The following is a 22924-nucleotide window of genomic DNA, read 5'->3' on the forward strand; positions in this document are numbered from 1 at the left end:
GCATATAACTCACGGCGGAAGCGCCACCTGTCTTTTTGATGTATGTATCTACGTTATTGTTCCTATACCTCCCACAATGTCATAACGGGAGTGTTAAATGCTTGCCAATTTATTTATTATCACTCTATTTAAGAACGCATTTAATATTGATGTTTCAAATGTTACTTCAGTACGCCCATCGGCACATAGTTCGCGACATGAGCGCCACCTGCCCTGGCCGCTGTGCTACTACGCTGGCCGATTTTACTCAGTCGCTTAGGCGCTCTGCAACTTCTATGTACCTATTTTATCTGTTTGACAAACCCTGTTGTCAGGGCTATATTTTATATGATTAATGTAACTATGCAGATGTTTGCCTAAACGATAAGGACATATCACTTCATGTTGTTATAATACTGTAAGTACCAAGAATCTTTCTCACATCTTGTAATACAATATTTTCCCAATATATGCTAAACTTTATTCTTGACTCATGTTTCATATCTTAATATATATTACGATGTTCATTGCCCCCAGGCCGTCTTCTGAAGAAGATAGATTTATATCTATTGAAACCTAGGTAAAGATTACTTTATCCTTTGCAACTGGTCGGCTGTTCTTAGTCTGATTTACGTGGAACCATTGCTGCAGCGCAGCTATGTTTAAAGTACTGAGATACTTTGTTTAGCTTCTTCTGAGGTCCTACAGTGTTTGTGGTCATACTTTCCTCTCTTGTCTGTTGAGGGTTCACCTGTTTCTTTCAGACTCGTTTTGAATAATTTGAACCCTTCTCCCAGTTACACCAAAAATAGACAAAAATGCTTTTAACACACAGGGATGTCAATAAAATTATCACCATCCTTTATTCTTTCTTTGAAGGTGTAGCTCTTATCATTAAAACGTGATTCATTTTCAGGCTTTCTTGGTCTGCGATTTTTTACGTCATAAACATTGATAAGCCCAGCCAAGTATCTGGACTGAGCGTCATTAGATTCTAAACTATTAAAATGAGAAATTAATCTTTTTCTTTCACCTTCTCAAACTCTATCAAAACACTGTAGTCTTTTACATCTGCAATCGGGCCCAGTTTCGTGAGTACATACTTTAAGTTTTTTCATCACATCTCTTACCCTTCCATGGGATTTTCTCTTCTTTATGCTAGGTTTACTGACGTTTTCACAATCTTCATCCACACCTGACTCACTTAATTCATTCATTTTCACAGAAACTACTACCAAGAAAACAAGCTATAAACTTTGGCAACTTTCTAATCACAAACACAAATTAAACAAAAGAATGAGGACAACACGTTGAACTCCTGATCAAGCAGGTTTTGCCAACCTTATGAAATGACTCATCATAGGTGCCGTGAACACAGATGACATTCATCGGTTTTACCGTGCACAACAAAAATAAAATGGCAAATAACTTAGTAACCGCCAGTATTTTTGCTGTGTACATCCCCCTACAAATTCAGCTGTCTTTGAGCTACAAATTCCTGTCCTAACCTGAAAATGGGAAAAAACTGACTGTCATCATTTTTGTCTTGTGCTCTTCATTTATTATCGATCTTTTATAAAATATCGATAGTAAAGAATTTGTATTTGCAGTGAAAACTAGAGTTTTGTATCCGATATGTGTGGTAAAAAATTGCCTTAATTTTAGTAAATTACCGGTCCTCAGAAGATTTCAAAGTCGATTTTCTCGAGAAGTTTTTAGAGATTTAGCGACTTGCTTTGGCAAAATGATATTTGAGTTCTGAACATAAATATAAAAAATTACAAAAATCCGATTTCTGGGTGGTCTCCTTGTCAGCCCAACGACTGCCACATTTATCTGAGGCACCTTCTCTTGAAAAGTTAGCTTGTTTACTCATTATTGTGTCGTCAACCAAGCTAGATATCATAATCATGACAAATTATTCTTTATAAAATTTTTGTTTGAGCTAAAGGACAGTTTTATACCAAACTCATTAAATCAAAGTAAAACTGGGATATCATCACAGATTTTCTGTTCTGATCGCATCCAAATCACATTTTATGTAATGTTCACTGAGCTGGCTTTAAATGACGATAAAGGAACTAAGAAAAAAACAGGCACTAAAAATATTTCACAATAAAATGGTTTTTATTATTTGTATTAAGTTATTGCTTCCGATTAGAGGAATAAGATTCTGAAATTGGAAAATATTTGAAAAGTTATTTATTTATATTTATAGTTGTTTTAATTAATGAATATTAAAAATGATGTCTTTTAGGGGAAAATAGTTATCAGGATACAGGTACTTTGACCCTCTCTTAGAGTGGAATACCTCAACTGACTGAATACGTTTTTTTAAATATACCTAAAGATCAGGCGAACAGTGTTTTCGTATGTTTGATGGAATTCATTCATTTAAGCAATTCCCCACGAAACTTAATACGAAGGTGGTTCCGATTTTTAACAGATTTTAATGTTATATATAAATTAAAAAGAAGAAACCAAAATCGAAAACTTAAATCACCTGCTTAGTGAATAAAGAAAACTGAATGGTATCCAACGAGACGGGTAATTCTAAGAAAATTAATGTCGTAGGCGAAAGTGTTTCAATTTAAAACGTAAAAATTCAGCTTAAGATAAACAATGAGCTTTCTGTTTGAAGCCGTCGATAACATGAGGGATCCTAAACATGCATTCGACCTTAGACCAATGAAAAGAATAGAGAAGTACGGAACTGTGTCACAAGTACTTGTCCAAAATAAAAGAATGCCATGGCAAAGTAAAAAGAATTGTTGAATTCAATGTCAAACACGTTTCGTACAACATCAACCCAGAGTAGCAGGAAGTCAGATACGATAACAGTTGCAAAACACCCATATGGATTTCGTATAAATAGCAGTGTCTGTGGAAATGAAGGATGAATAGTTTTGGTCTGGTTCGTGTTCTCCCGCCTGTTTATACGAACGACAGTTGCATTCCTTCAGTTTGTTAGGAGATGTTCCAGTTATCTACATTAGATAGTATAAATAGTAGTTCGTATAAATGGTCGTGTCTGTGCAAATGAAAGATGAATATTTTTGGTCTGGTTCATGTTCTCCCGCCTGTTTGTACGAACGACAGTTGCACTCCTTCAGTTTGTTAGGAGATTTTCCGGTTGTCTACATTAGATAATATAAATAGTAGTTCGTATAAACAGTAGTGTCTGTGGAAATGAAAGATGAATAGTTTTGGTCTGGTTCGTGTTCTCCCGCCTGTTTGTACGAACGACAGTTGCACTCCTTCAGTTTGTTAGGAGATGTTCCAGTTGTCTACATTAGATAGTACGAATTTAATGATGGAAGGAAGTGTGGGTGGTAAAAATTGTAAAGGACGATCAAGGTTTGATCATAGAAACCACATTCCAATGGATGTTGGTCGAAGTACTCTTGCAGATATGAAAACCCTTTTCTTCCGTGGAACACGAAGTAAATGTAACACAAGATTGCAAATAAATTTTGAATTGAGGTGATCATATATAGATTAAATTTCCCTTTGTTTATAGACAGGGGTAAGCAGCTAACACCAGCAGTAGAAAGAAATAAAGGGGTTAGAAGAGGTTGCTGTCTCTTACCGACACTTGTTAATATTTATATGCGCAAGTCATAATAAGACGAAAAAAAATTCAAGTGTGATATAACAGTCTCGCCGCAGTATAGTTTAAGTGGTATTCTACATGCAGACGATGTTGTCATTGTGCAACAAACAGAAGATAATTTACAAAGGAGGCTTCACATACTAAGAAATGCAGTGGAAGAATGTGGACTGATAATATCTCCACATGAATCAACAGTAATGGCATTTCTAGAGAAAAACATGATAAGATCCAAAATTGAGATAAATGATAAAATATTGCAGCAGATACTCTACCTTTAACTGTCTTCGAAGTGAAATATCCCCAAAAGCAGATTATGACATGGAAACAAACTTCGTAAATTTAACTATATATGGGGAACAATTTATAGAACTAGGAAATATAAAACCCGAACAGAAACTGAATTGAAGTTTCATGAAACAATGGTGGTTCCACTAGTATAGTAGGGAAGTGAGATGTGGGTACTCCTATAGAAAGGCAGAAGAAAAATTACTGCAGGTGAAATGAAATTTCACAGGTCAGTCTAAAAAAGGCTGCACGTTGATGGACAAAATACGAAAAACAGAAGTAAGACAAGATCAGCAGATTTTAAGTTTGTGAATAAAAATTATAAAGTACTAGCTGTACTCCGCCACACTTTGTAGTGGCTCAGTCTTCATAAACAGAAAAGTAAGAAAAGAGAAAGCAAATGTTTCTAATAGGTATGGGAATTGGATATGTGTCCTCATCTCTGTCTATCAACTGTCTCTGTCCACCTCCCCCTCCCCATTTCTTGTCTCCTCCTCCTTTCCCCTCTCTCTGTCTATCTCCTCCTCCCCTCTCTCTGTCCACCTTCTCCCTCCCTCTCTCCCTCCATCTCCTTCTGCCCCCCTCTCTATCTCCCCCTTCCCATTTTCTTTGTACATTTCCATTTCCCTTCCCCTTTCTCTCTGCTCTTGAGCTTTGTTTATTGTTATTGCAAATTCAGTTTCTGCAACAGTATTCCAATCACAAACCAATAAGTCGTAACTACAACCTTCCTACTCACCACTTATGTGTATATATATTGAAAAGTATATAACTTAAATGTGTTCATACGTTTATTACTGTAATGTGTAGAAATTTTAAGTAAACTGGAAAGATTTACTTTGAGATTTTTCATAACTTTAAGTAAATTGGAATGGTATACTTTGAGATTTTTCATAACTATATTTTCTCTTTCTATATTACATATATATTTACATATCATATATATGAAAATATTCATATGTTAAAGAATTAGGTGCCTAAAAACTACAGAGATTAACAAGTTTGAATAAACCAACATATACATTTTTATAACAATCCGCTTTTATTATTTATATACCAGATGGCGTTCCAGTAGGTATATAAAAACACTTGGATATTCGAATGTGAGGTTGTGTCAAAATTTGAAAGCAGTTGAAGAAGAACATTCAGAGATATGAGATTTTGAAGTAACGAACTTCTATGTTTACTCAGTTTTTTCAAATAAAGCCTCGGTTAGAAGCTGTGGCCGTTAAATGAAATAAATTGTTGATGGTGTACAACAATCAGCCACAAATTGGTTTTAGATTACCTTATTCAAAAAGTACCCTTACCAGTTTCGAATTTTCCACAATTCATAATCGGACGGTTTTTTCATGCTTTCATCAAAACATATTATATGTTGGTTTCCAGTGAGTTGCATTAATATAGGAAATAATTCACAATTACAAAAGTGTAGCAAAAGTGGTTGCCCTACAGATTTGTGTTGAAATGTTACCTGTTGTGCATCAATTTTGGTTGTACGTTTGTGATTGTGAGTTATTGTTTATCCTAGGGCAATTCACTGGAAACCTACGTGTAATTTGTTTTAATAAAAGCATGAAAAAACTATCTGACGATGAACTGTGAAAAATTCGAAACCGCTAACGGTACTTTTTGAATAAAGTAACTTAAAATCAATTTTTGGCTGGTTGCTGTAATTTGTGATTGGTTGCAACTCACCGTCAACAACTTATCTATGTTTGTATTTGTAGAGAAAGTGTAGATGTTCTTTGTCGCAAATCTCTAAAAGTTTTTGAAATATTTCTTTGAAATTTTGACACAAAGTTGCATTGGATTAGGACTGTGTTTTAACGTACCTATTTTTTAAACATATAAAACATATATTTTTTTATAAATTTGCCAATAGGAAACGTTGTTGCAGAAAATAGGTACATAAAACACGACTGTATTAGTGTGCAATGTTGTGTCAAAATGTCAAAGCAGTCAGTCAAAAACTTTTGGAGATACACGATTTTGAACAAGCGAAGATTTACATTTCTATTTATATAGATACATAGCTGTCAAACTGACAGCAAAACAGTTAAATGGAATGCATTTTTTTAATATTCTTTTCCATACAAAAAATACCATTAACCGTACACAGCAACGCACAATAAAGAAAGTCAACCAAACGGCTCGAGCAGTTCTCAGGTGATGTGATCTTTCCCAACTGATTTCTATTTATGACGTTTTGGTGATTGTCAAAAATTTTATTTAATATACACATAGTCCTGATAATAACGAACACAAGAAAAGAATCAAACAGATCGGTCAAACCGTTCTCAGTTGACAATCTTTAATAAGTGCAGCAACTGATTTTTATGTATGTAGATGACGTTAACTGGTGTACCAATTTAGAAAGAATGTAACTAGATCGTCAGCCTGGAATCGCCATGAATTACAAGCCCACTGCACAATGAAGTGTCGGAGGTCTTGAGGCATAGAAGGTTTTTGTAACAGGCTTACTCCATGAAGTGAAGAAGCTGGTGGTGGTGGTCAGTTGTTTTTAACAATAATATATACATAGCACATACTGTTGTTGATATGGTTGTTCATCTTCTACAGTACAACTAATTGTACAGTACGCTTTGCCATCTTCCAAAAATAAGGATTTTTCTGAAGTACAACGAAAGAATATTTTAAGCCTAACATGCAAGTATTGTAGATAGATTAGGTTATTTTGCAATTCGTCAGTGCTATTTGTCTGGCCGATTAATTTCAACTGTGACACTGCCCAGTTAATTTTACTTATAATTACTTAGCAGGTTATTTAAAATTACAGAGCAACGTGCCTACTTGTTAGTTGAGAACCCGTGTTACTCGTATGTGTTTTGTAAAATTCTTTAGTGTGAGATGGTCTATCTAATATATTTAAACTGAATTTTTGTGGTTTCACGTTGTCGTAAATAGCGATGCAAGGCACTTTTGCGAATGCATCTATAAGCGTGATTCAGCAAAGCTGTTTACACGTTCGAGACTATTTAAAATGCCGTAGTGCTGTCTTCACCGAGATTCATTGTGAGAAAGTTCTTACTAAACGATGTATATTCTCTTCTAATAACTATATTAATTACAGAGATAAAGGTATCAACTTCGTTTCTTTTTCAATTGGAACTGTAGTAATATCCGCTGCTAGGAACTTAGATCTAAAAGAGACTAATTAAAAGGGGTTTCAGTCTTGAAAATCTGGTTACTAGTTTAGAAGAAATTACATTATATATATCTTATGATTTATCTGCTTTGAACATGAAACAGATTGCTGTCTTATGCGGAAGTTCGTGATTTCATGCCCAAAGAAAGAAATGCTTCACATTGGAGAAGTAGGAAATAATGTTTTCCACTGCTGTGATGCTTGTGTAAAATGGGGACAACGCTGCTTTCATACTGTCTGCGTCGTCCACGAGTGTCGAGCGCTGGTTAGTTTGAAAAGAAAATTGTTCTATAGGCCAAAATGAAACTTGTGTACGAGTTTTATGCATTCGTAGATCTCTTTTACAAAGACATTGGACATGCGTTGGTATTACAATTTAAGAACAACAATGTAAGTAGCCTGTTTAGGTTTTTATATTGGTAACGCCACATAGCGGTCTGTATGAAAATCACTGGCTGTGCTGTGTGCAGTCTGTGGCTGGTTGCCATTGTTGTAATACTCGCCATTGTAGCGTTGGGCAGTTGGCTGTTAACAGCGCGTAGCGTTGCGCAGTTGGAGGTGAGCCGCCAGCAGTGGTGGATGTGGGGAGAGAGATGGCGGAGTTTTGAGAGCGGATGATCTGGACGTGTGTCGATCAGAGACAGTAAATTTGTGAGACTGGATCTAATGAACTGATTTATATATTATGGCTTTTGAACACTATTAAGGTAAATACATTATTTGTTCTTTATCAAAATCTTTCATTTGCTAACTATGCTATCAGCGGTTAGTAACTACAGTAGTTACAATCTTTTATTTAGCTGGCAGTATTGGCGCTCGCTGTATTGCACTAGTTCGAGAAATGAAGATTTTTGTGAGGTAAGTGATTCATGAAAGGTAGAGGTTATTGTTAGTCAGGGCCATTCTTTTGTAGGGATTATTAAAAGTCAGATTGCGTTGCGCTAAAAAAATATTGTGTATCAGTTTAAGCACAGTCATTTATAATTGTTCTAAAGGGACGTTTCAACAAAAATAAAGTAATTCGCAAATACAGATATTTACAGACTTACATTTCTTACTCTAGTATGCCAAAGATGGGATAGGTAGTCGACCATGGCCTTCTATTTAGAAACATCCCGGCAATTGCCTTTAGTAATTTAGGGGAACCATGGAAAACCTAAATCATAAAGGCTGAATTAAGCCTCCCGAATACAAGGCCACTCTGTTCAAACCAGTACTACCTCATTTGGTTTGTCCGTAGTGTACAATACTGTTTTACAACAAAGCTATTTAATTATGAAAGAAGATAATACTACAATTCTCATTCATCTCTCACTCCCAGTCACTGCACGCACTACACACAGTATAGACACATTTTTTCACAACACAACACACTCTTTCAGCTGGCATCAGGACCATTTTGTGCAACGCAACTTTTAATAGCCCGAAAAACTGAGTCAGCATCCCTCTACGACGAATTAGATGCTGAGATCAGAAAGAAAATAAGGTGTTACATTACAGCAGCATAGTTCTGAAACTAAGTTTCTTCAGGAAAGGAAAAAAATTGTTATGTGAAATGTTATATGTTTTATTATCGTTATTATTATTTATTTGTTTTCTTTTCTTACCAAACCACTACTCACTGTTGTCTAAGTTACCCTTCAATGTATAGAGCGTATTGCTAGACAGGTACTTTGTAAGTGCCTTTGAAATAAATTTGTTTTAGCAATATCTTTAATCTCCTTTGCTGATTTATTGAGCAGTTTTATAGCTTGGTAGAAAATTCTATTTTGAGTGTCATGTTTATTCTCTCTTGGTAAATATAAGTTCAGTCTAGATCTTGTTCCATAGACATGGACAGAGTTGTTTGTGCAGTAATTATCAATGTTATTTTTGATGGCTAAAACTGACTGGTAAATGTATTCACACGGTGCTGTTAAATCCCCACTTCTTTGAATAGTCCTTTCTGCATTTGTTCCACAGAAAAGAATACCATAGCCAAGAAATGAGTGTTCATATGAATAGTATGAAACTAAGAGACACTAGCTGTTACACACAGGCCACAGGAATCTAAGGACATGCTGATTTTCTTCAACTGAGAATCAATATCCGTTCCTAGAAATTTTGCATTTGTTAGAGGTACCATCTGCATTTAATGTAACAGAGTGTATTTTCCTTCTTGGAACTCAAATCCATTGCATTTGTTTTCTGTACGTTCAATGTCCATTTATTGCATATCGATCAATTGTAAACTTCCCTGAGGGTTTCATTCCCTTTCTTAGTAACGAGCTATCTAGTTTTCTCAATGACAATAATATTGCTCTCATCAGCGTAGAGAAACTTTTCCCCCAGATTAACATTACTTGGAAAGTCATTGATGCATATCAGGAACGGTATTATTCTTAAAAATGCTACCCTGGGAAACTGTTTTACGTACTCATCCGTATTTTTCTATATGTAGAGCAAGCTGCTATTCATCACAGCAAACAGAAATTCTTCTTATCCTGCAGTCTTCCACAGTCATTCAACGACCACATATTCCCGTGTACTCCAGTGCCATCAACAAATAGTCGCAGATTGGTGCTCACCCTAGACACCATGCCATTTATGCACACAGAGAAGAAGAGCAGGCTTATCATACTTCCCTGAGACACTGCTCACGATTCACTTGTCTCTAAGGGAAAGCAGAAAGGTGGAGGGAGTATATAGAGGGTCTATACAAGGGCGATGTACTTGAGGACAATGTTATGGAAATGGAAGAGGATGTAGATGAAGATGAAATGGGAGATATGATACTGCGTGAAGAGTTTGACAGAGCACTGAAAGACCTGAGTCGAAACAAGGCCCCGGGAGTGGACAACATTCCATTAGAACTACTGACGGCCTTAGGAGAGCCAGTCCTGACAGAACTCCACCATCTGGTGAGCAAGATGTATGAGACAGGCGAAATACCCTCAGACTTCAAGAAGAATATAATAATTCCAATCCCAAAGAAGGCAGATGTTGACAGATGTGAAAATTACCGAACTATCAGTTTAATAAGTCACAGCTGCAATTCTTTACAGGCGAATGGAAGAAGTGGTAGAAGCCGACCTCGGCGAAGATCAGTTTGGATTCCGCAGAAATGTTGGAACACGTGAGGCAATACTGACCCTACCACTTATCTTAGAAAATAGATTAAGGAAAGGCAAACCTACATTTCTAGCATTAGTAGACTTAGAGAAAGCTTTTGACAATGATGACTGGAATACTCTCTTTCAAATTCTAAAGGTGGCAGGGGTAAAATACAGGGAGCGAAATGCTATTTGCAATTTGTACAGAAAGCAGATGGCAGTTACAAGTGTCGAGGGACATGAAAGGGAAGTAGCGGTTGGGAAGGGAGTGAGATAGGGTTGTAGCCTGTCCCTGATGTTATTCAATCTGTATATTGAGCAAGCAGTAAAGGAAACAAAAGAAAAATTCTCGATGGAGAAGAAATAAAAACGTTGAGGTTCACCGATGACATTATAATTCTGTCAGAGACAGCATAGGACTTGGAAGAGCAGTTGATCGGAATGGACAGTGTCTTGAAGGAGGATATAAGATGAACATCAACGAAAGCAAAACGAGGATAATGAAATGTAGTCGAATTAAGTCGGGTGATGCTGAGGGAATTAGATCAGGAAATGAGACACTTAAATTAATAAAGGAGTTTTGCTATTTGGGGAGGAAAATAACTGATGATGGTCGAAGTAGAGAGGATATGAAATGTAGACTGGCAATGGCAAGCAAAGCGTTTCTGAAGAAGAGAAATTTGTTAACATCGAGTATAGATTTAAGTGTCAGGAAGTCGTTTTTGAAATTATTTGTATGGAGTGTAGCCATGTATGGAAGTGAAACATGGACGATAAATAGTTCGGACAAGAAGAGACTAGAAGCTTTCGAAATGTGGTGCTATAGAAAAATGCTGAAGATGAGATGGGTAGATCACATAACTAATGAGGAGGTATTGAATAGAATTGGGGAGAAGAGGAGTTTGTGGCATAATTTGACAAGAAGAAGGGACCGGTTGGTAGGACATGTTCTGAGGCATCAAGGGATCACCAGTATGCTGCCTTCACTGGATGAAGCCTAACCAGGATACGTCTGGTAGTCGGGTGTCTCATATGCCGTGTCCTCCGTGCGTTGAGTGGCTAAAGGGGCAGCCCGCACGGGAAACCCCCCCGGCTGGCGAGTCGGCCGCGGTTGCTGGCCCGGCCACGAGCACTGGATGGTCAACACACGACGACGTCACAGTGCTCGCTCCTGTGAGTCGCGCTCTGCTGCACGCCCAGTGTTGCCTCTGTTGACGGCGACAAGTGCCTGCGGTGCATCGCACTTCGCCCTCGCTGTTTAATGTCCCCACTTTCAACGACATCTATGGAAGTTCTGTGTCGACTGTGCTATTAGACACCAACGTTACGTTATGAGAGCTCGCCTCCTTAACTCCAACTAGATCGTGATCTTTTGTTGATGCCCTATGCCTTAGCTGGCAACGGCCTTGCCGCAGTGGATACACCGGTTCACGTCAGATCATCGAAGTAAAGCGCTGTCGGGCGTGGCCGGCACTTGGATGGGTGACCATCTGGGCCGCCATATTATTCGGGGTGCATTCAGCTTTGTGATGCCAACTGAGGATCTACTCGACCGAATAGTAGCGGCTCCGGTCACAGAAAACCATCATAACGACTGGGAGAGCGGTGTGCTGACCGGACGCCCCTCCTAGCCGGATCCTCAGTTGAGGATGACACGGCGGTCGGATGGTCCCGATGGGCCCCTTTTGGCCTGAAGATGGAGTGCTGCTACTATGCTTTAGCTGACTTCGGCTCTTTTGCCACTATCCCTCTCCCACCGCACCCCTGATGAACCCTTGATTCTCCCGTATCATGAATCCTCGAATATCCATCAGATTCCCACAGACACCGCGCTGCTGCTACGGTCGCAGGTTCGAATCCTGCCTCGGGCATGGATGTGTGTGATGTCCTTAGGTTAGTTAGGTTTAAATAGTTCTAAGTCTAGAATTAGAATTATTGCAATTTCAGATTCTGTTACAGTATTCTAATCACAAACCAATAAGCCGTAACTACCACTTTCTACTCCCCAGCGGTCGATGTGGCCGAGCTGTTCTAGGCCCTTCAGTCTGGAACAGCGCTGCTGCTACGATCGCAGTTTCGAATCCTGCCTCGGCCATGGATGTATGTGATGTCCTTAGGTTAGTTAGGTTTAAGTAGTTCTAAGTCTAGGGGACTGATGACCACAGATGTTAAGTCCCATAGTGCTTAGAGCCATTTTAACCATTTTTGATCTGCAGACACATATCTGGCAGAAACTGTCGGTGTCAACAAATGGTTCAAATGGCTCTGAGCACTATGGGACTCAACTGCTGAGGTCATTAGTCCCCTATAACTTAGAACTAGTTAAACCTAACTAACCTAAGGACATCACAAACATCCATGCCCGAGGCAGGATTCGAACCTGCGACCGTAGCGGTCTTGCGGTTCCAGACTGCAGCGCCTTTAAGCGCACGGCCACTTCGGCCGGCTCGGTGTCAACAGCAACAATGGCAAAAGCAGAGACATTTAACAGTCATTTAGCCAACTTTCTATCAATCATCGAAACAGGAGAGAGCCTTATCAAAAACACGAGAGAGCCTTATCAAACAGAACAACAATAAGTATCTTTTTCCCATTTAGTTTACTGTGTTTTGCAGAGCTGTATTGTTGTAGTAGATATAATTCTGTAGGATTCATTCCACTGTTTTTCACCAGGTTCAAATCAAAACCCTCTGCAGACAAGAAAGAAGGCCAGCGTAAGAAAAGTGAGGAGCACGATGAATCTTCCGACCAAGTGGAGACCGCTCGCAAATCGATAGGCGATGGGCCTTCCGACGTCGTGGACGCCATGCCTGCAGGAGTCTTCGTCCCTGGGTAGGTACCCAGATTATGAAGTCATATTAATGGTTCTAAACACACACACACACACACACACACACACACACACAAATATCATGAAAACAGAAATTTTTCTATGAATTAGCAACTGTTGTGTAGGAAAACTATGAACGCGCGCTGAAAAGTAATTCCTCCGCCTCTTTATGTGAAAACTCTTAAAGCTTTATAAACAAAACATTTTTTTTTAACATTCTTCATCTTTATTCTTCATATCTACATATTTGTTTCTCAGCATTGTCACCCTGATGAGGAATACATTTACCGAGCGAGGTGGCGCATTGGTTAGCACACTGGACTCACATTTGGGAGGGCGACGGTTCAAACCTGCGTCCGGCCATCCTGATTTAGGTTGTCCGCGGTTTCTCTAAATCGCTTCAGGCAAAATTCGCGATGGTTCCTTTGAAAGGGCACGGCCGACTTCCTTCCCCATCCATCAATAATCCGATGGGACAGATGATATCGCTGTTTGGTCCTCTCTCCGAAATCAATCAACCAACGAACACATTTCTCCCTGTGAGGGACCAGTTTGATGATACCGTCACTGCAGAGTGCTTGACTTCGTTGACGGAGCCACAACCTCGCCTCTGCTTGTACTATCGCCATCTAAGTGAAGTCCTCGGAGTTGTTCGTTAAGTTTTGGAAACAGATGAAAATCGGATGGGGCCAAGTCGGGTTGCATGGAGGATGATCGATGACAGTGAAGATGCACCACAGCTCGAACACCCCCAAAAACTGTGAATATGACTTGATGGTATGGTTTTGAATCTTCATGGCGTCGGTGATCCTTTTTGGTGGAACTCCATTCACTCATGCTCTCTGGTTTTCGGAGTAGAATGGTGATCCCAGCTTTCATGATCTGTCGCAGTGTTGATAAAGAATCCATCACCCTCATCCTCAACATGCAGCAGAAATTGTCGGTAGATGTCCAGTCTCCTCTCTTTCACGTTACGAGCGAGCATTCGAAGCGCCCACCGTACTGCAGTTCAACAATGACGACCTGTACAAGCTCTCGTGATACGGAACACTTAAGCTACCTGAATGCTGTGTCCGTGTTATCTGACGATTTTCTTAAGTGAGTTCATCAACCCCATTCTCATAAGTCTCTTCGGTTGCCGGCGAGTAATATACATGACAAGTAATACCTCAGCCAACATTGAGAACAGCATAAAAGAAACGGAGGAATTACATTTCAGGACGACCTCGTATGAATATCAAGAGCTCAGATGGAATCCCAGTTCTAAGCAAAGAACGGAAAGCAGAAAGGTGGAAGCAGTATATAGAGGGTCTACAAAAGGGCAATGTATTTGTGGACAATATTATGGAAATGGAAAAGGATGTAGATGAAGATGAAATGGGAGATGTGATACTGAAAGACCTGAGTCGAAACAAGGCCCCGGGAGTAGACAACATTCCATTAGAGCTACTGGCGGGCTTGGGAGACCCAGTCTCTACCATTTGGTGAGCAAGATGTATGAGACAGGCGAAATACCCTCAGACTTCAAGAAGAATATAATAATTCCAATCCCAAAGAAGGCAGGTGTTGACAGATGTGAAAATCACCGAACTATAATTTTAATAAGTCACAGCTGCAAAATACTAACGCGAATTATTTACAGACGAATGGAAAAAATGGTAGAAGCCGACCTCAGGGAAGATCAGTCTGGATTCCGTAGAAACGTTGGAACACGTGAGGCAATACTGACCTTACGCCTTATCTTAGAAGAAAGATTAAGGAAAGGAAAACCTACGTTTCTAGCATTAGTAGACTTAGAGAAAGCTTTTGACAATGTTGACTAGAATACTCTCTTTCAAATTCTAAAGGTGGCAGGGATAAAATACAGGGAGCGAAATGCTATTTACAATTTGTACAGAAACCAGATGGCAGTTATAGGAGTCGAGGGACATGAAAGGGAAGCAGTAGGGGGGGGGGGGGGAAGGGAGTGAGACAGGGTTGTAGCCTCTCCCCGATGTTATTCAATTTGTATATTGAGCAAGCAGTCAAGGAAACAAAAGAAAAATTCTCGATGGAGAAGAAATAAAAACGTTGAAGTTCACCGATGACATTGTAATTCTGTCAGAGACAGCACAGGACTTGGAAGAGCAGTTGGACGGAATGGACAGTGTCTTGAAAGGAGGCTATAAGATGAACATCAACAAAAGAAAAACGAGGATAATGGAATGTAGTCGAATTAAGTCGGGTGATGCTAAGGGAATTAGATTAGGAAATGAGACACTTAAAGTAGTAAAGGAGTTTTGCTATTTGGGGAGCAAAATAACTGATGATGGTCGAAGTAGAGAGGATATAAAATGTAGACTGGCAATGGCAAGCAAAGCGTTTCTGAATAAGAGAAATTTGTTAACATCGAGTATAGATTTAAGTGTCAGGAAGTCGTTTCTGAAAGTATTTGTATGGAGTGTAGCTATGTATGGAAGTGAAACGTGGACGATAAATAGTTTGGACAAGAAGAGAATAGAAGCTTTCGAAATGTGGTGCTACAGAAGAATGCTGAATGAGGAGAATTGGGGAGAAGAGGAGTTTGTGGGACAATTTGACAAGAAGAAGGGACCGGTTGGTAGGGCATGTTCTGAGACATCAAGGGATCACAAATTTAGCAGTGGAGGGCAGCGTGGAGGGTAAAAATCGTAGAGGGGGACGAAGAGATGAATACACTAAGCAGATTCAGAAGGATGTAGGTTGCTGTAAGTACTGGGAGATGAAGAAGGTTGCACAGGATAGAGGAGCATGGAGAGCTGCATCAAACCAGTCTCAGGACTGAAGACCACAACAACAAGACGACCTCGTAATTTCAATTTTTAAAAATTTCTTCTTATTGTATCATAATACGGCACCTTTAATTCACCAGGAACGTTGCCCAAAACACTTATAATTATTTGTGTGATGAACCGCTGCTAATCACATTTACATTTTTTTTTATGTTTAACTGAACATTTCGAGCAAGTTCTATTCATCTTCGCGAACAGATACACAGGTTATTAATGCACTACATTAAATATCCTAAATTTACACAGAAATAATATAGCCACAATTTTGTACACTATCTCGCTGATGTGGCTATTGTGGGATACGGTGAATGGTGAACGGCGTGGGGTGGAGAGGGGTGACGAGGGGAGGGGAGGGGGAGGTAGAAGTCGACATCCAATGACATCTGCTGGTGTTATTACATTTTTGTGGAGTTCAGCAAGATGTCTTACATTGCTTGTTGAGTTGAACAACACACCCTGCGAGGGATGCATGCAGATAGTTCAGCGTCAGCTGCTTATTGGTGTGGTACACTTTTAAAATGTCACTTAATCTCATTTACGTATTGTTCTGTTATTTCTTGGTAGAATAATTCCTTATTTAAGACTGAATAACAAGTACATTGTTTTTTTTTTTTCGTGCTTGTTATTCAATCTTAAATCTCAAAAGTAAGGTCTCCTATGTTTTTGTATATACATAGACCTGTTTATTTCTACAACGGTTTACATCAGTTTAAAGCTTGAACATTAACAATTTTTCGGCATAATCACCATTTCTGTCGATGCATTTTTCTAGACTCTGTGGCAGTTTTTGTATGCCCATGTCATACCAGCTCGCCGCCATACTGCGAAGAAGGATGCCGCCATTGGCGTGATTGTTGCTTGGTCTCAGGTGTAAGGTGGTATGCCCAGGTTTCGTCACCCGTGACAATTGAGTACAGAAAGTTGTCCTGTTCGGCTGCAAGGCGGTGAAGAAATGTGCGGGAAGCATCAACTCGTTGCCGCATGTGGTCCTCAGTCAGCATGCGTGGCACCCATCTTGCGCACACCTACCGGTAGTTCAATGTTTCCGTTAAAATTCTGTGAGCGGTGCTTCGGGAAGCCTCAGGAACCAACGTGCAGAGATCATCCAGGGTGATCCGCTGATCTTCACGCATGCTTTGCTCAACCTTCAACACTGTGTCCTCAGAAACTGACGGTCTCCTGCTCCTTTGTTCGTCGTGAATTTCGGTCCGACCAGCTGCAAACTCTCTACACCACCTACGAACGTTTTTGACATCCATACACGACTCACCATACACTTCCGTCAATTGGCGATGGATTTCAACCGGCGCAGTGCCCTTTGCGTTCAAAAACCGAATAACTGCGAGCAATTCGCACTTGGCGGTAACATCCAACGGGAGCTCCATTCTCAACGGCTCCCAAGCCAAGACAGAGCCTCAGCGCGGCGTTCGCGTGTTTACACACAGCGCGTGAAGCACTCTTCATAACAGTGTGACCAACTGTCACACAAACAGAGTTGTGTACTTATAAAAAATAGATCTTACTTTTGGGATTACCGTCATATCTCAGTCAATCTGTCACAGCTTAGGCGCTCAATAACTTTATTTGCACTGTATTTCCTTTTGGTACACTGGCGGCACTGTTGTATAACATCACCTTGTAGCAGTGACACTGGCTTCGATAAATTCCATTGTACAGCACATTTTTGTATGCGTATAATCATTAAACACATATGACAATATGGTGGTCTTGCTCCGTATTGCTGGTTATCGACTATCCCTTCATTCACTTTGTTAATCGTGATATAACAGTAACGTAATCATTTCTTTCTCACTGGTGCGTCTAGAATCTGTTTCATTAGAATTGTTTAAAATTACGAAATTGTTTCGAGTTTTTAATCTCAGTTATCTTACTATGAACATAATTTTTTTGTTTATTACCACTTTTTCCACAATATCTGCTCTTTTTTATGGCTTTGTCTTCTATTTTGAAAGGGTGACCTGTATCTTTAATATCCGTCGTTAATGTTCATTTCTACGTTCTTCCAGTCGGTATCAGTTCGTCTTTTCGTCAGATCTAGTGCTGAAATTTCTGCCAGTCCGGCCAATATAATTTTTGTTGTATTGGTTGTAGGTACTTTTGTAAGCTATATTCATGCAACCTACACAGGCTGTATGGTCCAACTCAGTAGGCAACAAGAGACATCTTGCTGAGCTCCATAACAAAGTAACAGCAGCAGATATCGAGTCCTAGCCGCCACTACACCGCCTCCCCCACAGAACAGTGCACAAAATTGTAGCATTAGTATTTATGTGTTAATTTAGATGAGTTACGTTAGTTTATCTTTTAAAGTCCTATATGTTTTACGGTTACACTCCTGAGGACTAGCAGAACATTTGTAACGTTATGTTAAGTTAAACATAAAATAAATATGGATGTGACTGGTAACAGTTTATTACAAATTATTATTTCATAGTCTCTGCACTTCGTCATTATGACCACAATTTATTAAAACATTCATAATCTGCTCTTGTATGTTGCCAAAACAGATTAACTCATGAATAATTTATGATATTGTTATTCATTGTGTTTCATATACGACGATGTTATGAAAAGGTTAGACTGCTACTTGCCATGTAGCAAAGATCTAGAGTCGCATATAGGCACAACAAAAAGACTGTCAAACAAGTTATTTCAGCCAAAAGACCTTCTTCCGAATCAGACTACCATCTTGAACTTTTTCCGCCACGCTGGATTTTTTTGGTCGGTTGTTTCATTTTCTATACTGTGCTATGATTGGGTGGAGATAAGGAGAGGTAGGGAGGAGAGTGGTGTAAAACACAACTGGGCTATTTCATTTTCTTGAAATTTATTTTATCCTGATTGGATGCCTTCTTTTAATGCCTTGCTGTGATTGGTTAATAGAAGAGGAGGGAGGGAGTTGTGGCATAAAGCAGGGTTGAGATTTTTAAATTTCTCATCAACGCCATCCTTGATTTTTTTGGTACTTCTCATCTTTCTTTTAAAAATAATTCATCATCAATCATTTTCGATTTTTTAAAATTTCCCGTTAATTGTTTTAAGCACTCCGCCATTCTATTTGCAGGACAATTAATTTCCCGTCAATTTTTTGAATTTCCTGCTGGCCACCATTTTCGATGTTTTGAATTTCCAGTGCAAAGCGACTGCAGCGTTGCGAATCCGCTGCAGCCTAGCGGCATAAACCGGAACTGGTTTCTTTTTTTTCTGTTCTCCATCTAACTATTGTCCTCAGTTGACATACACATGTAACATAATCAACTAATTTTATGACTTTATTGTCAACTTGTGCTTCTCTTCTACGGATTTTTTGTTAAAAAATTTTCTTTGCTCTTACTGTAATGGACTATCAGGAAGATTATTTTCAAACTTATTCTGCTAGTCCCTTACATTCGTTTTCGCACTTAAGTTGGAGTAGAGACGAACATTGCAGAGAGTCATAAGCAAAACTAAGGTGAATCAGATACGTTCCATTACGGTTCCCTAGGTTCAGAATCTGGAAACTTCCTCTAACACTTCTCAGAATACTTCTGTTAATGTAAAGTCCCAGTGAGTACAGAGGCATTCTTCCGCTAAACTGACGATCAGAACGGGAATGTATAAAGTGATTGCGGTACTCGGTCTCTGTCATACATCCATAATGGCTTATGCAGTAGGGGAACGATGGGTAGTATGGGCCAGTTGGTATTTCAGCTAATCACTACTACGTAGCAGCACGGTACGCAGTGTTATCTTTCCCGCCAGCGCCATTTCGCCATATGCAGAGAGTTTGTTTGATTCCCAGTGTCGTATCGTCTGTGAATTGTTTGTGCTCCTACAAGTTGTTGCGTCGAATAATTTTTAACATCACTTTGAATCACTACAGGTAAGAATATAATGAAAAAAAAATGATATGTCATGTGGCTAGGGCCTCCCGTCGGGTAGACCTGTCGTCTGGTGCAAGTCTTTTTAGTTGACGCCGCTTCAGCTACTTGCGTGTCGATGGAGATGATACGAGGATGAAGACAGACATACACGCAGTCTTTGAGCAGAAAGATCCCTAACCCAGCCGGGAATCGAACCCAGGTCCCCTTGCACGGTATTCTGCCGCGCTGACCACTTTTTTTTCTTTTTTTTGTTTGGTATTATTCGTTGCGTTCGGTCCGTGTGGATGTCACAACACATCCGTTCAAGCTGATCGTTGATTCCTTTACTCAGTTTTTTTATTACAGAGGGGGAACAGCCCTCTGACCGAACACGCTGAGTTACCGTGCCGGCAGATCCAGTCAGCTATCGAGACGGACAGAATATACTTGTGAAAACAGGAGCTGTTATTTAGTTTACTCTATTAATACAAGACAGTGACAATTGCATTTCGTTTGCTCTAACAATGTTTCGCTTACTACCGTGTTTTCATATCAGTGTGAGTCTGGTAGTCTGGGCCACGGGACATTCGGCCATGGAAATAACTTCCTTTTTTTTCTTTTTTTTTAGGGTACTATGCCAACATTTAAGAAAACCAGGTGAAGGTCGAGGAGAAGGTCAGAGGATGAATTGAAAAATTCTGTTGCAAGTGTACTGGAGAAAAAACTTTTCGAAAGAGTCGCGTCTGACCGATACCATGTGCCTAGAGGCACTCTGCAAAGAAAGTTAAAAGCTACAGCAAATAATGAGCCAACTGATATGAGACCACAAATGGGGTCTTTTAAGGCAACCTTTGATGAAAGATGTGAAAAGCTATTAGTAGCTCATTTGATGGATTTAGATTCGAGACTAATGTCCTGCCCAAAGCAGAGTTTTTGAAACTGGCCTATGACCTGGCAGAAAAAGGACAAAAATGATTGGAAAGGATTTTTATGCCAGTTTTATGAAGAAGCACCCAAATCTGACCTATAGAAAACCACAATCAACTAGTCTGATGTGGTGTGTAGGGTTTAATAAGCCACAGGTCGAAAGGTTCTTCAGCCGATTTGAAATTCTCTTAAAAAAAGCATTCCTTTCGTCCATCCGGAATTTTTAATGCGGCCGAGACCGGCGTATCGTGTGTGCATGAGAATGACAAGGTCATTACAGTGAAAGGAAAAAGTCAACTGTGGAAAATTGCATCTGCAGAGAGGGGACGTGATGTTACACTTCTATTTTGCATGAATGCAACTTGGCAATTTACTTCTCCGCTTTTTATTTTCCGAAGGAAACGAATGAATGACCGCCTCATGATTAGTGCTCCAACCGAAAGCATTAGTTTTGCAACTTATAGTGGTTGGATGACAGCTGAGACTTTTCTTAAGTGGCTTTGACACTTTGTATCCTTCACAAAGCCCTCAGCAGGAGATCCTGTCTTGATGATTGTAGATGGGTATACCAGCCGCAAGGACTTAGATGTCATCATCTATGCTCGGGAAAACCATGTCGTATGTTAAGTTTTCCACCACACACTTCCCATAAGTTGCACTCTCTGGATAGGACGTTCATGGAACCTTTCAAAAACTGCTACAACACTGCTTGCAGTTTGCGGACGAGGGCTAATCCAGGGTCAAGAATTAATGACTTTGATGTTGCAAAATTTGTAGATGATGCCTACAAGCAAGTGTGTCGACTAGATATTACTGAAAATGAATTTAGATGCACTGGCATTTACCTGACAAACCCAGACATATTTACTGATTTGGACTTTATGGGCAGTTATACTACCAACATTGTGCAGGAACCTCTCCCTGATGGGGTTGTTGTTACTACATATAGGACACTCCCCTCAACTTGCTTCCTATACAGAATCTACAAACAGTTATGGAGAGATCACCATTCCTATTGATATCAACTCCAATAAAAAATTTTCTGGCAGACAAGAAAGATTCAGAACAGCAACAAGAAAAAGCACAACTGAAAAAAGACAAATGAAATTTTCAAAACAAGAACAAACGATGATCAATACGAAAAAGAAAAATGAAGAAATCAACATTTTTCGTAATGACAGTCCTACACCAACCACTTCTCAAGACGTTGTAGATGTAAAATACGAGGGTGAGTCAAATGAAAACCCTAAATTTGTAATAACGAATCGAAATTTTGCGGCGTTATCCTGTAAGCTGGTAAGCGTGCTACAAACAGCATGCAGAATGGCCTGTAGGTGGCAGCATAGTGCAGATGCACACATACCGTCGCAGTATCAGTATAAAGATGGCCGCCCCACTTGCGACTTGCACCAGGGAAGAACAGCGTTCCGTTATTCGGTTTTGGCGTGGGGAAGGTGTGAAACCTATTGAAATTCATCGACGAATGAAGGTTCAGTACGGTGATGCATGTTTGTCACAGCAGCAAGTCTACGAATGGAGTAGGAAGTTCAAAAATGGTGTGATTTCAGTGGAAGATGCTCCTCGTTCAGGTCAAGCACAACGAGTTGTGACTCCACATAACATTGCAGCAGTTGAAGCCATAGTGAAGGAAAACTGTCGAGTGATACTGATTGACACTGCAGCATGTTTACAGATTAGTCATGGGTCAGCACACCACATCGTGCATGATGTGCTCCAGTTTCACAAAGTGTCTGCAAGATAGGAGCCACGGCAGCTGACTACTGAAATGAGAGAACAACGTGTTGATGCTTGTGAAGAACTTCTTCGGCGCTTTGAACGAGAAGGTGGTGGCTTCCTTGCAAGAATCGTTACTGGGGACGAAACCTGGGTTCACTTCCACCAACCGGAAATGAAGGGAGCGAGCAAGGAATGACGCCATTCCTCATCATCAAAAACGAAGAAGTTTCGAAGAGAACCATCAGCAGGGAAGGTTATGCTGACTCTCTTTTGGGGCGAAAAAGGCGTCATTTTGGAGCATTACACGTCCAGAGGGACCACTGTCACCAGTGCATCATACACAGATCTCCTAAAAAATCATCTGCGGCCTGCAATCAAATCAAAGCGACGTGGATTGCTGTACTGCCCGTACAACAGTTGCAACAAACACAGACCTGCATTTAGAGTGTCGTCCTCATCCACCATACTCACGAGACCTTGCCCCAAGTGATTTCCATAAGTTTGGACCACTCAGAGGCACAATAGGAGGAAAGAAGTTCCGATCTGATGAAGAGGTACGCCATGCGGTGCGTGAGTGGTTGCGTGAACTACCAAAAGAATTTTTTTTTTCCAAAGGAAT

The 22924-nt window shown here is 39.9% G+C and overlaps 1 protein-coding gene across 2 annotated transcripts in view; it reads left to right on the forward strand.

The window, feature by feature from the left end:
* Positions 1-22924, forward strand: part of LOC124551026 (caspase-1-like) — a 134194-nt gene that overhangs the window by 27514 nt on the left and 83756 nt on the right. For both annotated transcript variants that reach the window (XM_047125878.1, XM_047125887.1), the window contains exon 3: positions 12812-12970. In XM_047125878.1, the coding sequence (XP_046981834.1) occupies positions 12812-12970 (159 nt within the window). The remainder of the gene's footprint in view (positions 1-12811; positions 12971-22924) is intronic.

Source organism: Schistocerca americana, chromosome 1, assembly GCF_021461395.2.
Source record: "Schistocerca americana isolate TAMUIC-IGC-003095 chromosome 1, iqSchAmer2.1, whole genome shotgun sequence".
Classification (NCBI taxonomy): Eukaryota; Metazoa; Arthropoda; class Insecta; order Orthoptera; family Acrididae; genus Schistocerca; species Schistocerca americana.